At 39.9% G+C, this 14506-nt stretch overlaps 1 protein-coding gene across 1 annotated transcript in view; it reads left to right on the top strand.

Annotated features, from left to right (window-relative positions):
• Positions 1 to 14506, top strand: part of rngtt (RNA guanylyltransferase and 5'-phosphatase) — a 109425-nt gene that overhangs the window by 61472 nt on the left and 33447 nt on the right. Inside the window, exon 12 of the mRNA XM_084001120.1 lies at positions 5486 to 5554. Coding sequence (XP_083857246.1) covers positions 5486 to 5554 — 69 coding nt within the window. The remainder of the gene's footprint in view (positions 1 to 5485; positions 5555 to 14506) is intronic.

Here is a 14506-nt window from a genome sequence, read left to right as displayed (position 1 = left end):
TTTGTTGTCGTCGATGTTGTTGCTATAGATAAATGTATGTGGCACTTCTTCTGTTAAGGGGCAGATGACTTAACTCACTTCCCTGGGACGCACTGTGGGAAAAAATAGTGATGTTTTACCATGAAAGTGTTCTGTGGAAATGTGAAATCATCCACTGGTATAAATATAGAAGACAGAGGTTAGTTTACTGTTGTGAAGTCTGAACCCTGCAGCTTGAGAGCTTCACCAAGCCCAGTATACGGAGCAGCAAAGTGAATCCAGACCTTCCAAGTTCTGTTTGAGAAATGACAAGAAGTCATTAAAATTATTTTTGCACACATGATGGATGGATGGATGGATGGATGGATGGATGGATGATTAGATGGATGGATAGGTAGATGGATATATAGGTAGGTAGGTAGGTGTTGGTTGGTTGGTTGGTGAGTTAAAAAGAATAAAAACTATAGTTAAATGGGTAAAATAGTTTTTTGCAATCTCACATTTGTCAGTATCATCAGTACAGTGTTGTGTCCTAACCTTGTGGACACAATCTCTTATTGGTATCCTGACGGAACTTGGAAATGTGGTACAAACATTGAAAAGGACTCGAGGATGAACTGATCTTAGTGGTCAATGGTCAAGGTCACAGTGATTTCACAAAACATGGTTTTTGGGTTCAATGTCTCCACAATTCCTTGAGGGAATTTCTTTAGATGTGTCACAAGGGCCAAGATAAAGACTGTAAGTCAATTATAAACACAACGCACATTATATGTTGTTTGTTTTACAAGAGGAGCCCATGAAGCACCTCCAGTTTGGTCAAAATGATTAAAGGTTTCGACCTCTAATAATAACAGATGTGGTGGATGTCAATATGTCGTAGAAAATGGAAAGTAAGGATCAAGTTTATTTTATGACGGGTCCAGGAAATGGATGATAGAAATGCTTGGTGGACTGAGATACAGAAGCTAGTTGAAGACATGACATCAGAACTTTTAATCTTTGTGTGTTTTAACATCTTTCTTTGTGTCCGCAGTCCTTTCATAATATGAATAAATGTCCTACTTTTGCAGGGAATATTATCTGATGTACTATTACTGCACTATCTGCTCACTTCAAAGAGAATTTTTGCAAAGGACAAAATGTGTCATCATGGAAGATTATCCGTCCGGAGAGCAGCTGAAACAGACCAATTTGCTCTAATGCTGGACAAAATGCACGGGTCAGAGCAGAGGTACCTTCATAGGAAGGCCTAGTCTGGTTTGCCAGTCTTGCACTAAGTACAGATATAGTTGTGTTATATTACACGCTTTCTTGTATGTATAATTGAGGATATAATTTAGTTTGTCTCTAGGCAGCACTGGGACAGATGATGACAATCTGTCATCTCCTGCACAGTGAATGTGTCTTGGCTCTGATCATTGTTGACAGTCTTCATATCTGCTGCACACTTCACTATCTCCTAGTCAACAGACACTTACAGTGACCATGGCTGCTGATTGAAATGACACAGCCGGACAACGAGTGCAGCGATAACGGGCATTGTTGATTAAAAATTCATAATTTCACTTTATTGCCTCTATCGTTCAGACAGAGCCGAGACATATAGTGATTTGGAGCTACGTTGCCGTTTCCACTCAGCACCGTCTCTCATGGATAAAATGCACTGCTTTCTGCTTTAGGTCTTCTTGATGGGCTCTATATGATACCTGATATCCACTGTAGTGCACTAATGCATTTGCTCTCTGTTTTATTGACCATTTCCTGCTTGCCTTAAGATATTTACACCCAGCATGAACATAAAGAATAGCAAAGAAAGGTTGTCAAGTTTTCGCATGAATGATTTTTTAAAAAAAAAAGAAAGAAAAGAGTACCTCCGCAGAGAATAATGATGAAGCTTCTCTGACTACTCATGACTCATCCCCAATTTCTCTCTAAAGCACTCCAGACTAAGATGGACATATACTTTAAAAAATATATATGTCATTACAATTTTGGGGATGTTTGTCCGACTGCCACTTATGGGCTGTGGATGCCGACATACCAGCTACTGGTACTGCTGAAGCCAGTCCAGATGAATATTTGAACAGCTTTTACGAACAAATCAGTGCGGAGGGGGCGGGGGAGCAAATTGTGTCTGTTGGGTCTGGAAAAACAAGTCCAAACATCAGTTTTGAATTCAAAACAACATATTGAGTTGAAGTGTCTCGCAAGTTTTTTAAAGTCTCTGTGAATGACTGATCGCAAGAGGTAAAGTTGGAATGGTTTTTCAGAAAAGAAGTCTTTACTATAGCTACTTTCATTAAAAAAAAGTGCCTGGACACTAAGAAAAAGTGAATTATTTATGTGAATTCCATGTGTTTTTTGTTTTGTTTGTACTGATGATTTTGTTTGTTGTCTAAATATGAAATGTGTCTTGTAGGTTGGGCACCTTAATTGGTGCATGGCACTTATAAATTCAATTCAATTCAAGCCTAAACCCTCTTCTTCTAGACTTCTTCTAGAGTGACTTCTTGTCCTGCACCTACATACCTGAATTCAATCATACAGGCTAACCGGCAATCTTTTGTTTATGATGGTTAAGACTACACAAATACACACGTCGTAACATCGTATATGTTATATAACGTTATCCACCGCTCCATAGATTGATTTTTTGCCGGCTTCGTTGTAAACAAATGCACATGGACAAGAGGAGCGTTAGCAAAACAGCGGAAAAGCGACTGGACTTGCATACCGGTAGTTCCCCTTCAAATAGATGTATTACTTTCACAAATGTCTCCGATTGCACCGAAGCTTTAGTGATGTTCATCCTCACTTTGGATAAAAACTTCAGCCAAATAAAGGAAATGTAATTTGAATGGAGAACCATGAGCCGAGCCGACTGCCCCAAACTTCCTCCTCCTAAGTCAAACTCACTGTATACACAGTCTGTGCACAACTCTTTAAAAAAATATGACACGACTCAACATGAACTAATTCATTTTTTTGGACTGTGAAATTAGTTCAAGTTTGAAACTGCGACCCAATGAATGTGAAGTACTTCATTTGAATCTTTGTGAAATTACCTTTGAGCTAGCTCTCGTAAACACCGCCTGCAATCTGTGTAACTGTCTACCCTTTCATCTGATTCTGCTCTGTGTAGTTATTTGTGATCATATATCAAAATCGTTCTTCCATTATAGCCAAACATTTTCTAAGACATATGAAACCTTTTTAGATTGATTTCCCACCACTCAAGCAGCAGCAGCAGCAAGTTATTTTCTTCTTCATACGCAGCGCAGTATGCAAATAAACTCGTTTCAGTTCAGTAATCCATCACTAAGAGCACAACATCACATTAAACTCTACGCTGTTTTAGTTTGGTGAAAGGGATACGGTTGAGTTACCATGCAGTTGGAGTTTCATCTCATATCTCATATTCACTCTCAAAACATTGATTTGAAGGTCTTGCATTCCAGCTTCTTGGTTTTCAAATATCACTGCAGATGGGGCATTCAACTAACCTTGGCTGACGTCTTCACATTGTCTCTTCTCTGTCTGAACACATAAAAGCCTCGAAGTCCTCAGATTCATACTTGACTGCCTAGAATTCTTGACATTGTACAATTTAGCTTCTCCTTTTGAAAACCCGACTTCACAGTCATTAAAGCGGTTCGCCCGCCGCCGTCCTTCATAAAAATGCCAGCACAACAGAGAACATGATGAATCCATAAGAACACGCTGTGAAACATGTTGAAGAATGTGCAAGGTGACAAATACAGAAAGTACAAAGTGACACTTTTTTTTAAAAGACTTAAATTCAAAGAAAGGTGAAGGTGGATCAAAATATTTACTGGCGTTATAACTCCGTCGAATCTGAAAACACATTATGACAACAATACAAGAGTATTATGAGATGCAGTGTGACTTAAACTTCCTGTGGTTATCATCATTATCCTCAATGTCACTGGAGATTAAGTGTCTGTGAATGTGCTTAGAGATCATAGGAAAATGATCAAGGTTTCATGTCGTCTTCACTATCAAAATGATCCAGGTAGAGCTGTCGGTTGTTGCACTCACTATTATACAGCAGTTGATTTTTCCTCCCTTTTGTTTTGTGATATTAGAAATTTTAAAGGGATAGTTCAACATTTTGGCAAATTGGCCCACTGCCATAATCCCTATAGTCATAGCAGTAGGTTTGTTACCTTTAATTGCCAGTGCAAGCTGTTTTTAGAACAGTGGAGCAGAGCCGCGAGCTGCTCAGAGCTACGCTATGGAGGCTCATGGGATTTCTTGGTTTCCCTCATCAACCTCATCTAATACACAATCCAACAACTCCAAAATGCTCTGGTGGACAAGTTGTGACCTGCACATTCACCACGCTCTGCTCCGCCATTCTAAAAACAGCTTGCACCAACAATTAAAGGTAACAAACCTACTCCTAAAACTATAGGGATTATGGCAATGGGCCAATTTGCCAAAATGTTGAACTATCCCTTTCATAGAAAATATTCTGGTCATACAAAATTCATTCATTTGCATTTATTTCTCAAGACATTCTGAATTATGTACTTAAAATTCAGGGTTGCCAATGATTTTTACTTAATGGACTCCTTCGAGGGTTAGGGTTTAAGACCTGAAGTTTTTTTTTTCTTTTAACACAGGAATCATGAACTTTTTATGAATAATTAAAAAAAAAGACTTAAAATTGGATGTCTAATTTATCCAGCTTTGAGGTGACAAAGTTTGTCAGGGGTCTGTTAAGCATAGTTTCCATTGCTGGAAAATGGTAAATATTCCACTCACATACAATAATGAAGCCACCTCAGTTTTTCTTGTGGGAGAGTTGAACCCATCAGACAGGGTGAAAAGAGAGAGAGAGAGAACGTCTTCATCCGTTTCCATATGCAGTTATTATATCCAGTCTTATTTTAGTACCTCTAATATCCTAGTTGTTGTTTCTGTGGCTGTTGATGTGCTTCATGATGTGGAAAATCTACTTTCATTGTGCGGTACCTCTGCCACGTCCCCTAGGAATCCCTCATATGATACGATGCTGTGACTTCCCTTCTGTTTTTTCTGTTTTTTTTCCACAAGAGCGTGGTGCTTGATGGTTGATGTTAATGGAGGAGATGAAACCCACTCTTTCCAGTCATCAGGAACCTAATGATTTGTAGCTATTCCTGTCCTCAACCTGGTCTGTCAAGTTCCAGATATTGATCTCTCTGTCATGCATTATCAATCAAAGAGATAAGCGCTTAGATTCGGGGGTTAGGTGGATGAAAAGCAAGTTATCAGACTTGTGCATCTAACTCTGCAGGATTTGTCAGGGGTGAGGTTTGCAATGATGTTTCAATTCAATACTTGTCTTTACTTTTGGAGGCTCAGGTATTGTTGGCACACTCTATAGCTCTAACCACTTTCATGAATCAATATTATTTCACTCTAGCGTCTTGTCAGTCACCTGTTGTTGGTTTGCCTAAAACTCTGCTCTCCTTTGCTTTTCTGTCTTTTTTTACAGCTATTGGAAGGCAGCTTCACATCACAAGTCAGCCATGAAGTCGACGGGCTTATCTTCCAGCCATGCGGGGTAAGCGTCCATCTTTGTATGGCAATCTGAATTTTTTTTTTTTTCTTTTTACTTTTCTCAAAAAGCCGTAGCCCCCGTTGCCACGAGTCGATTGTCATGCTCGGCCGTTCCTCCACCGAGCTGCTACATGAGAACCAGACAGCTTGTCACTACCACCCGCTGTTTGTCGCTCCATATATCAGCCTTGCCCTCTGTTATTTTAAAGGAAATCAGCCTCCTACATGAATCCACATAAACACAGACCTCAGCGTTAGATGCTGCACACTAAAGCCTACACATGGCAGTGTATCTATGTGTGTGTGTGTTACGACAGACGCGGCCTTGGTTGCAAGACCAATTTACTTGGTTAGAAGAGCAGAAAATCATTTTTATCTGTGACAGTGCTACTATTCATCTCCTCTCCTCCTGTGATGGACTCAAGGACTCACATTCCACTTTGTAGAATATGAAATCTGCTATTGCACCAGGACAGGCGGGTATCTGCGGTGGATGTGAGAGCCAAGTAATATTTAAGGTATTTGAGATATGGGATAAAGCTGCTGATTTGAATGCTGCTGAGGGAAAGTAATCACATTATCCTAGAGAGAAGGTTTCTCCGTATAAAACTAAGCTTTCACATGCACTTCCAGTTTCTACTCCATATGTGAAGCATCTGTATCAAAGTCAGTCTCTAATCTCTGTAGATTACTTTTATCTTGAGGCATCTGTCTCATTTTACTTGTTTACTTGCTTTGTGTCTTCTTAAAATCTCAGGGAAATATGTTCACTCGTATCTCTAATAGGAAAAACATATTGCAAGTTATTGTTAAAGCCACCAGAAGGTCATGTTTTAATTAAATCACACATTTTAAGACACTTTCCAGTTTATAAAGTGCAGTGGAAGGAAAAGGGCAGAAATACACAAGCAGAATATGCAAACAATAAAAAAAAACAGTGTTCTAATGAAAATGCATTCAGCAACATCCAAGTACAGCTTTGACTTCCAAAGTATAAAACACGCCAAATAATCCCGCTCTGTGTCATGGGATGCTATTTAAAGTATTGTTTTTTACACCCAAGCTTCTTTTGTGTACTGTATTTGCACACCTTCGAGTGGGGAGGTAATATTTTATTAATGCACCAAAAGCAGGAAAATGTGTTGTTTGGCTGGATTGAATCCAGTAAAATGTGCACACCTGCAAATTGACCCTGGTAAGGTTGTGTATCTCTTCAGGCAAAGCCAAACAACTGGGAGAGTAACAGCTCAGGTGTAGGATGTAGTTCAAGCACATTGCTGATCTGGCTGCAGTTCAAATCCACAGCTGGCATCAGGTGGCACCACACAGGATTTGACTTTCCTGGTTGCTGTGCTTCCTTAAGCACAACATTAATTTTAATTCACAGATGTTGCTTACAGAGATTTCGTGCCTTGTGTGTTTGTGGTGAAAAGAAAAGTTACTGGTTGTTGCTGTCTTGATGTTTACAAGGATTGCTACAAAAAAAAACTTTCAGCTTATTCCCCTGGATGAAATGAGCTTCTTACATTCAAAATGTGAAGAATTCCCTGTAAACATTATGTTATATCACTGTTAGATGTGGAATTCATTGAACGTGTATTGATTATGTTCACTGAGATCCGTGTTGAAGCAGTAAAAACATACCGTAGGTGCCGCAGCTTGCTTGATTTGCACACAAGAGATACAGTACTACCATTTCAATTTGTGGTTATCAGTACCGTGATCACATTGAACCCTTGACTGTTGATTCTGAAAAGAACATTTTGCAACAGTGTTGGATTTGGTAGGAACATGTTTCTCCCAATGTACAACTGCTACTGAGTTGTTGCCACCTACAGTAGCTTTCCATCAGTGTCGAGTGAATATCTGAAGTACACAGACTGTTCTCCACCATGAGAACCTCTTTCCTAACCCTGTATTGCTAAAAGGATTGCTAAGATATGAGAGGATGTAGCTGACAAAGAAGAACCAAAGCTTTTAGATACGGATGCACGATAACTGTTTTTTAGCCGAACATATAACATAACATTTTTAATATAGACACCAGAAGTTAAGGAAGGTTAAGATGTAGTGAGTAAAGATGGATTTAACCTTATAGCTCTGCCTCTGACTTAACATTATATAACCAACATTACTACTGTAATCACAACAAAAACAAGAACACTTTTGACTCTTGAAAAATCAACATTTGTTATTGCTTCAAAACAACTCAGAAGGCAAATGGACTAAAAATGAGCAATGCAATGCTGCAGAACTATTACATACTATAGTTATCAGACTTATCTGTATTTTGACTAATAATTATTGGCTTATCGGGTCGTTAATGATCTGTACCGATACCGACTTCTAGACAATGACAAATAAACATCAGTTGCTCACTCTACTACACTGAAAATACAGTGTGTTAAATGCTTTGTTGCACGTATCAAATGTCTTCAAAATGGACTAGAAAGTAAAATAAACTAAGAATAAGCATCTGGCGATCACAGGTATCTATCTCCGTGTTAGCAATGGAGTGTAATTGAAGCTTAATGGTCATAATAACACTCAACAGAGTTGTGGATGTTTTCCCCTTGTGCTCATTCGGTGTGCGTCGGATCGGTGTGTTATTTTGACAACTGACAGAAGCAACTCAGCCACATCGCAGGCGAGGTCAGATAACGGCTCGGTGATGGGTGTGATGGGTTAGTGGAGAGACTCCATGTTGTGACAAATGTGTGGCTGATGGTGAGCTGCGTCACAGTGGCCTGTCACTGTGTGTTTGACTAGGCACATGTTGTCTCACTGTTGATATGACATGCATCGCTGTCAGCAGCAGCAGGTAGTAGTTCAGGTAGAGTGTAACACTTGGTATGAACTGTATCTGTGGCTTCACTATAGCACCACCATATAAAAAAAAGATTGTCAGTGTGAAAGCTTACTCTGTAGAGAACAGCACACTGTCTGTCTTCTCCTTTTGGATACAATAACAGGAGGAATGCTCTCACTGAACGCCACCAGAATATCAAATATCACCATCGTACACTTACAGTGTTCGGCATTGGTGCTTCACAGGAGGCACCATTATATTGGGGCCTATGTGGTTCATCAGTTACTGGCTAAGTTATCCTGAGGGGCACCACCGTCCTCACACGGGAACAGATAATCATGTTTAATGTTCCTGTTTATTTGGAACTCTGATCAATTATTAAAGTCCCCCTAAACCAAAAAAAGATTTTTTGAAATGATTAACATGTCAACGTAGTGTTTGGTTTCTGCGACAAGACATTTCAGCAGCGAAGTCGGTAATGCACGCCACAACTGAGCATTTTAGATTTAAAAATGCAGTTTCAAAGCCAGAGTCTGAAAAACTTGGATTCAGTTTTTCAGCACCCAGTCGGGAATCAGGATCAATACGCCAGAATCCCTAGCAACCAATCCCGTTGATTTTTTTTTGCATCTCATTTGTTGTTCACTGTGATGGTGACACTTCACATCTACTTATACAGCTAGATGTTCAATATCACTATCATTGGTTGACGTGCCGCCTTGAATGCGGGAGACCAGGATTCGAATCTCAATACGAGCCTCAAGTTTTTTGACATCGCCCTTCCGTCTCCCCTGCCCCCGCTGACGTGAACCGCCGTTACCGAGCAACATGGTGGCGGTGGGCGGGTACAAGTCTTGATGCATTTGCATACTCATGAATAAACCTGGATGTTTCAATGAGGGAGAAATAGTAAAAGTATTTTCAGCCTCTTTGAGAGTTTTATTAAACAACTTCTTTGTGGGAAAGCAATTTTAATCCACAAATAGTAATAGCTGAGCATTTTTACAAATTTTGCAAAGCCTCTTTAGGAGGACTTTAACCTAATAACCATAATATAATTACTCTATAAAAAGTCGAAGGTCGAAAGCAGCAGATTAAACACACTTAAAGGCGCTTATAGTCGAAGTAATTCCTAACAACAACACTTGGTGCTCAAGAGGCAGATCCAATATTTTCTCAACTAAGTGCCTGGAGAAAACAATGAGAAGGTGCTAGATGCTACAGTCTGTGAAATGTTGTAAGTTCAATACAGCAGTGGTTCCCAAACGGTGTGCCGGGGCACACTGGTGTGCCGTGAGGCAAGCCCAGGTGTGCCGTGGGATTTTGTGACAACCATACATTATTATTGTAATATACAACTACACAAAAAATAATTATTTTTAATTTACTATCAGTACTTTGTATGCGCTCATTTCATAATACAGAGGCAAACTCTATACCTAAAAACAATTCTTAAAAAAAAAATCCTCAAAGAGAACCCCATATTTCGCACAATATGTTTCAATGCTGATCAATTTGTAGGACCATGGACAGTGCAGCTTCCTTGCATTGACAGTTCTCTGTGATGACGTTTTGCAAAGTTTCCTTTGCCTTATTGTGACCTGTCTGGTTTAAATGGTTGTATTGCTGCTTTGATGAAGCCTAATTTGATAAAGTTTCAAATTAATTTTTGAAATATTTTGTTAATAAATATGATTTCGTGAGTAATGTAGCCTAGTTGTCTTTGTCACATTTTATTTGGCATTATTAAATAATTATGCACATTTACAGATATTTTACATGATATAAGTGATAACACGTGTTATGAAGGCTATTTTGAACAATAGGTGTGCCTTGAGATTTTTACTTGTCCTTTGGTGTGCCTTGGCCACAAAAAGTTTGGGAACCACTGCAATACAGTACCAGGCAGAGTGTAGCACGGCCAGACCATGACCTGCGCGATGGGGGATCTATCATAGTTCTTGAAATTCAAAGCACAAGCTGATGCTCTCTGGGTCCGCCGCCCCGTTGTCATGACTATTCCTCTCCTCCAGTGCAAAATGAGATTTGGCAATTGTGAGGAAATTGTTCTGTCAAAAGTATTGCACTGTCCTTTGAGTCTCTACCAGTTTTTTGTACCCAGTCATTTTAGATGGCACTCGAGACACCTCAGGAAAAGACTGAGGAACAGTCTGTATGTTTTCAGATATGTGGAGAATTACCTGGTTACCGCAGGAGGTATTTGTTGGGTCCGTAGGAGGTCTCAGGGACGGACGGCCGGGGAGGAGATTGCTTGAGTGGCTGTAGATGTTACCTTGAGGCTTTTATATTCCCATGTCTGATTTAAGGGGTCAGACATTTGATAGTGCTGCCCATATATCAAGGAAACAGTCGGGGGCACAAGCAGAACTGTAGTGGCCTTTGGTGTCGAATGTGCATTGTGAGACACAACGACTTAACTTGACGGTACAGTTTGCATGCTGAGCCATACTTCATGCCCTGTGGCGAGCAACGGTGAATCTGGACCATTCAAAGCCGTATTTTCAGCAGTCTGACCAGGTTGCAAAGCATCAGAAATGAATGATAAAGGTTCAAAGCACTCTCAGCACAGTCAGCATAACTGCTATTATCACAAACTTAATATAAAGTCTGCTAACTCAATGCTAACATATAATGGCAAACATCATAGACGGGCTAACGGGTATTAGCACTGCTATTGTGGTCATTATAAACCAACAAACAGCTGTTATTTTAACATAAATATGGCATAAGTAACACATACAATAATACTAACAGGCATATTTTCCTCTGCTCTGTGGGAATAATTTCACTTTTTGGTCTTTTTCTTTCTTGTTTTCAATTAGGAAAAAATACTAAGCCTGTATCCTGGATGACTTGAAGCTTAAATGATCGGTGATGTTCTCGCTTTCTGTTCAGATGCAAAATAGTGGCAAAGGTTATTGCCCAATGTTTTTCACAGTTAGAATAAAACACACTGTGCAATGTTTACTGTCAGGGTCGATGATGGGAGTCGGAATCGGTATTCGGTTCGGATTCGGCCAAAACTTAAACAGTGGATTCAGTATTCGGCAGAACCCCAAAAATTAGGATTCGGTACTTCCCTATCAGAAATGCTTCGTCTTCATTTAAATTGGCACTAAGAGATTGAGTTTACCAATCATCAGGATGGGATAGAAAGTTACCAAGTGTCACATCAGTGTGCAAAGTGAACGAAGGAGTGATTTCACAGTCGGCCCCTGATTCAAGCAAATAGCATACAGTAGCTGCTGCTGCTCTTGTTTTTGTTTCCCCTCTTGTTGGGCAATATCAGCTCTTCTCTGTGATTTGTGAAGTAATTATCATACAGCCATCAGGTAGCAACAGCTCTCAGGAGAGCTGGCAATGAAATTTGGTGGCGGCAGGTTTGCACAGCTGCACTTTATCTCCAACACAGCACAAACAGAGATGATCTGCATTTCCAAACAAGCGTGACTACGAGGCCGGTTAATTGAAGTGTCAACGCCTTGATCAATACCTAAACGTGGGCTTAAATGTTGTATTTTTGCAGATGTTTCTTACTCTCTTCTTTGTGTCTTTCTTGTCTTGGTGGTTTTGAGGCAGTGCTTGTTTTGCTGCATGTCTCTCCTACATGATGAGTCTAGTTTGTTAATTTGTCCTACTTCCACAATTGGATACTGATTTATAGAACTGCAGGGAAATTATTTTTTACTGTATTTTTTTTTTTTTGGGGGGGGGGTCTAAATTATCTAAAGAGGGTGTGATCATTGGTTTCTTTTTTTAGCTGCACATTATGCAAGAGATGCCTTTGAGAATATTTTTGGAGGCTTTATTGAATTTCCAGATTATCTAACTAGAAATAGTTTTGGGATTTAGGGCTGCTGCCTTTGATGCAGCCCGTCATCGATTTGGAGTCATATTCTGCCACGTTGCCGCGGTAAATCTGATGATGGAAAATCTGGGCAGGAGAGAGGCTTTTGAAAGCACAGAGGTCCCCTTGATGTTAGGGTGTATATGGCTCTTATTGAGCCATCTGAGGAAATTGCAACATCCACATCCCCAGTCATGGATTAGGGCCGCACCGTCAGCCAGGGCTTGATTTGTTTTGACAGCAGCTTTTCACACTTGCTGTTCAACAATGGTAGAAGAATACAATCAGCCGGGGAAAATGCGCAAATGTCCTGTCAATTTGAAACCCGATTGCACGGACAGGTCACCCCCCCCCCCCCCTCAGACGAGTCTACGTTGTTATCAGGTGCCTTTTTCCTCCCTCTTATATAATCCTGGACTTGTAGATAACAATCCATCACAGCACCGCAAGGCTGTGCACAAGATACAGTTAATCTCCAGAAATTACCACTGCAGACACAAATTTCAATGCGTCTCATTTTAGCTGTTTGTCGACAGTGTGATTTGTTATCAAATCATCGTTCATGAAGATGTTTCTTTTCTCTTTTTTTTTCAGCAGTTTTTATGAACCTGGCAGAAGGAAATCTCTCTGAACTCCTGAAGCTTCGCAGCCGGTCCCTGTCTGCTCTGACAAATGGGCCGGGCTGGAAAAGCAGGCACGTCTAATGTGACTGAAAGATGATGCAAATAGTCAGCCATCTGATACGACATTACCAAAGAAAATGTTATGCAACAGTGTTTGGTTTTTACTTGTCTATTACAGAGTCTACATTAAACAATTATACGTCTTGTTAATGAGGGTTTTATGAATATGCTTTAGAGTCTAGACAGAGAGAAAGAGTCAAGACGGAAATGAAAGAAAAACAAGCAGTTTTTGCGATAAAGCAACAGTTATTACGAGGGCGGGGTGTTCCCGGCTAAAGATTTTCAGTCGTCTAATCGTCAAATAATGTTGTCTTGATTCATGATCTAATTTGTTCATATTTTTCCGCTCCAGAGAAAAGATTTAAAACACCCAAATAAACCAAATTTGATTCTTCAGATGGCATCTTTTTCCTGATCTCACTCAATAAGGCTTGCCTGCACGACATTCATCGCCGTCTCTCTTTTTGGGGACAGTGTAGTGACGAGTGTATGAGTTTGTCCCATTATTGTGTGGCCATGATATGTGCATCAGCGCCTGTACAGCCGGTTCAGAGGTCGAGTGTCACAGCACCATGGACAGCGCTGTTTGTATATACAAGCTGCACAATTGATAGACGGAGAACACGTCAATGGTATTGAATCAACAAATCCTTGATCCTTGATCCTTCAGGGTTAACTCTACTGTGGTTATTACTTAGACTATATCATATTTATTCACATGCATCTAACCACACTCTCTCTGCTAATGAGAGCAGCAGAGACAGTGGTCTGGGTATCGTCACAACAAGAGCCTCACACTTAAATACTGCAAAAAAAAAAAAAGATTCATTTAAACAGTAAATAACAAACCGTAACCACCGCAGGCCTGCAAACACTGGCTGACAGACTTTTACACAAACAACATAACACATAAAATGGGAATAGGAATAATTTTAGTTTGCTGCTTTGTAAATCTACTGTAATTAAAAAGTAATCAGTGCCAATGTGTTACTGCAGCAGATTTATGGCAACTTTACCAACCAAATAGTGTGCAAGTCTTATCCAGTGTTACAGTGTCTACATGTTGCCACTATGATAGAAAACATTTGATTTTACTTTACTTTATTGTCATTGTTATAAATATAACATATTCATATCATGAAAATAGTCAATGTTGCAATGCTTTTTGCTGTATGTTTGCAGCCCCTTCTCATCTACTTTACCTCCAGCACGCACTCAAAGCCACTCACCCGTAATGCTCCACCCAAAGTCAAACAGTGTGTCTGTAAACCATCCACGTTTCCATGCTGTTCCGGCCACCGTGAATATAAACGTAACGGTGGCTTACAGAATTAATTCACTTTTTAAAATGTGTTTAGTTTTTTCAACCTTTAGCCTGAGTCATTGGATTATTGATTGGGTGCTCTTTGTTTGAAATCCCCTTTTATATGCCAGCACATGTAGCTAAGCCATTATTTGTGGAGGATGCTGAGCAGTGGGAGCAAACATGTTGAGTTCTTTAGATAAGGGACGTTGGATAACAAGATAAGAGTAAAAAAGAAAAAATGAAAAGGATTGAGCCACACCCTGTAACAAGGAAACCACTGTTGTCTAATC

Source organism: Trachurus trachurus, assembly GCF_905171665.1.
Source record: "Trachurus trachurus genome assembly, chromosome: 24".
Lineage (NCBI taxonomy): Eukaryota > Metazoa > Chordata > Actinopteri > Carangiformes > Carangidae > Trachurus > Trachurus trachurus.
This window is presented reverse-complemented; position numbering and strand designations above follow the sequence as displayed.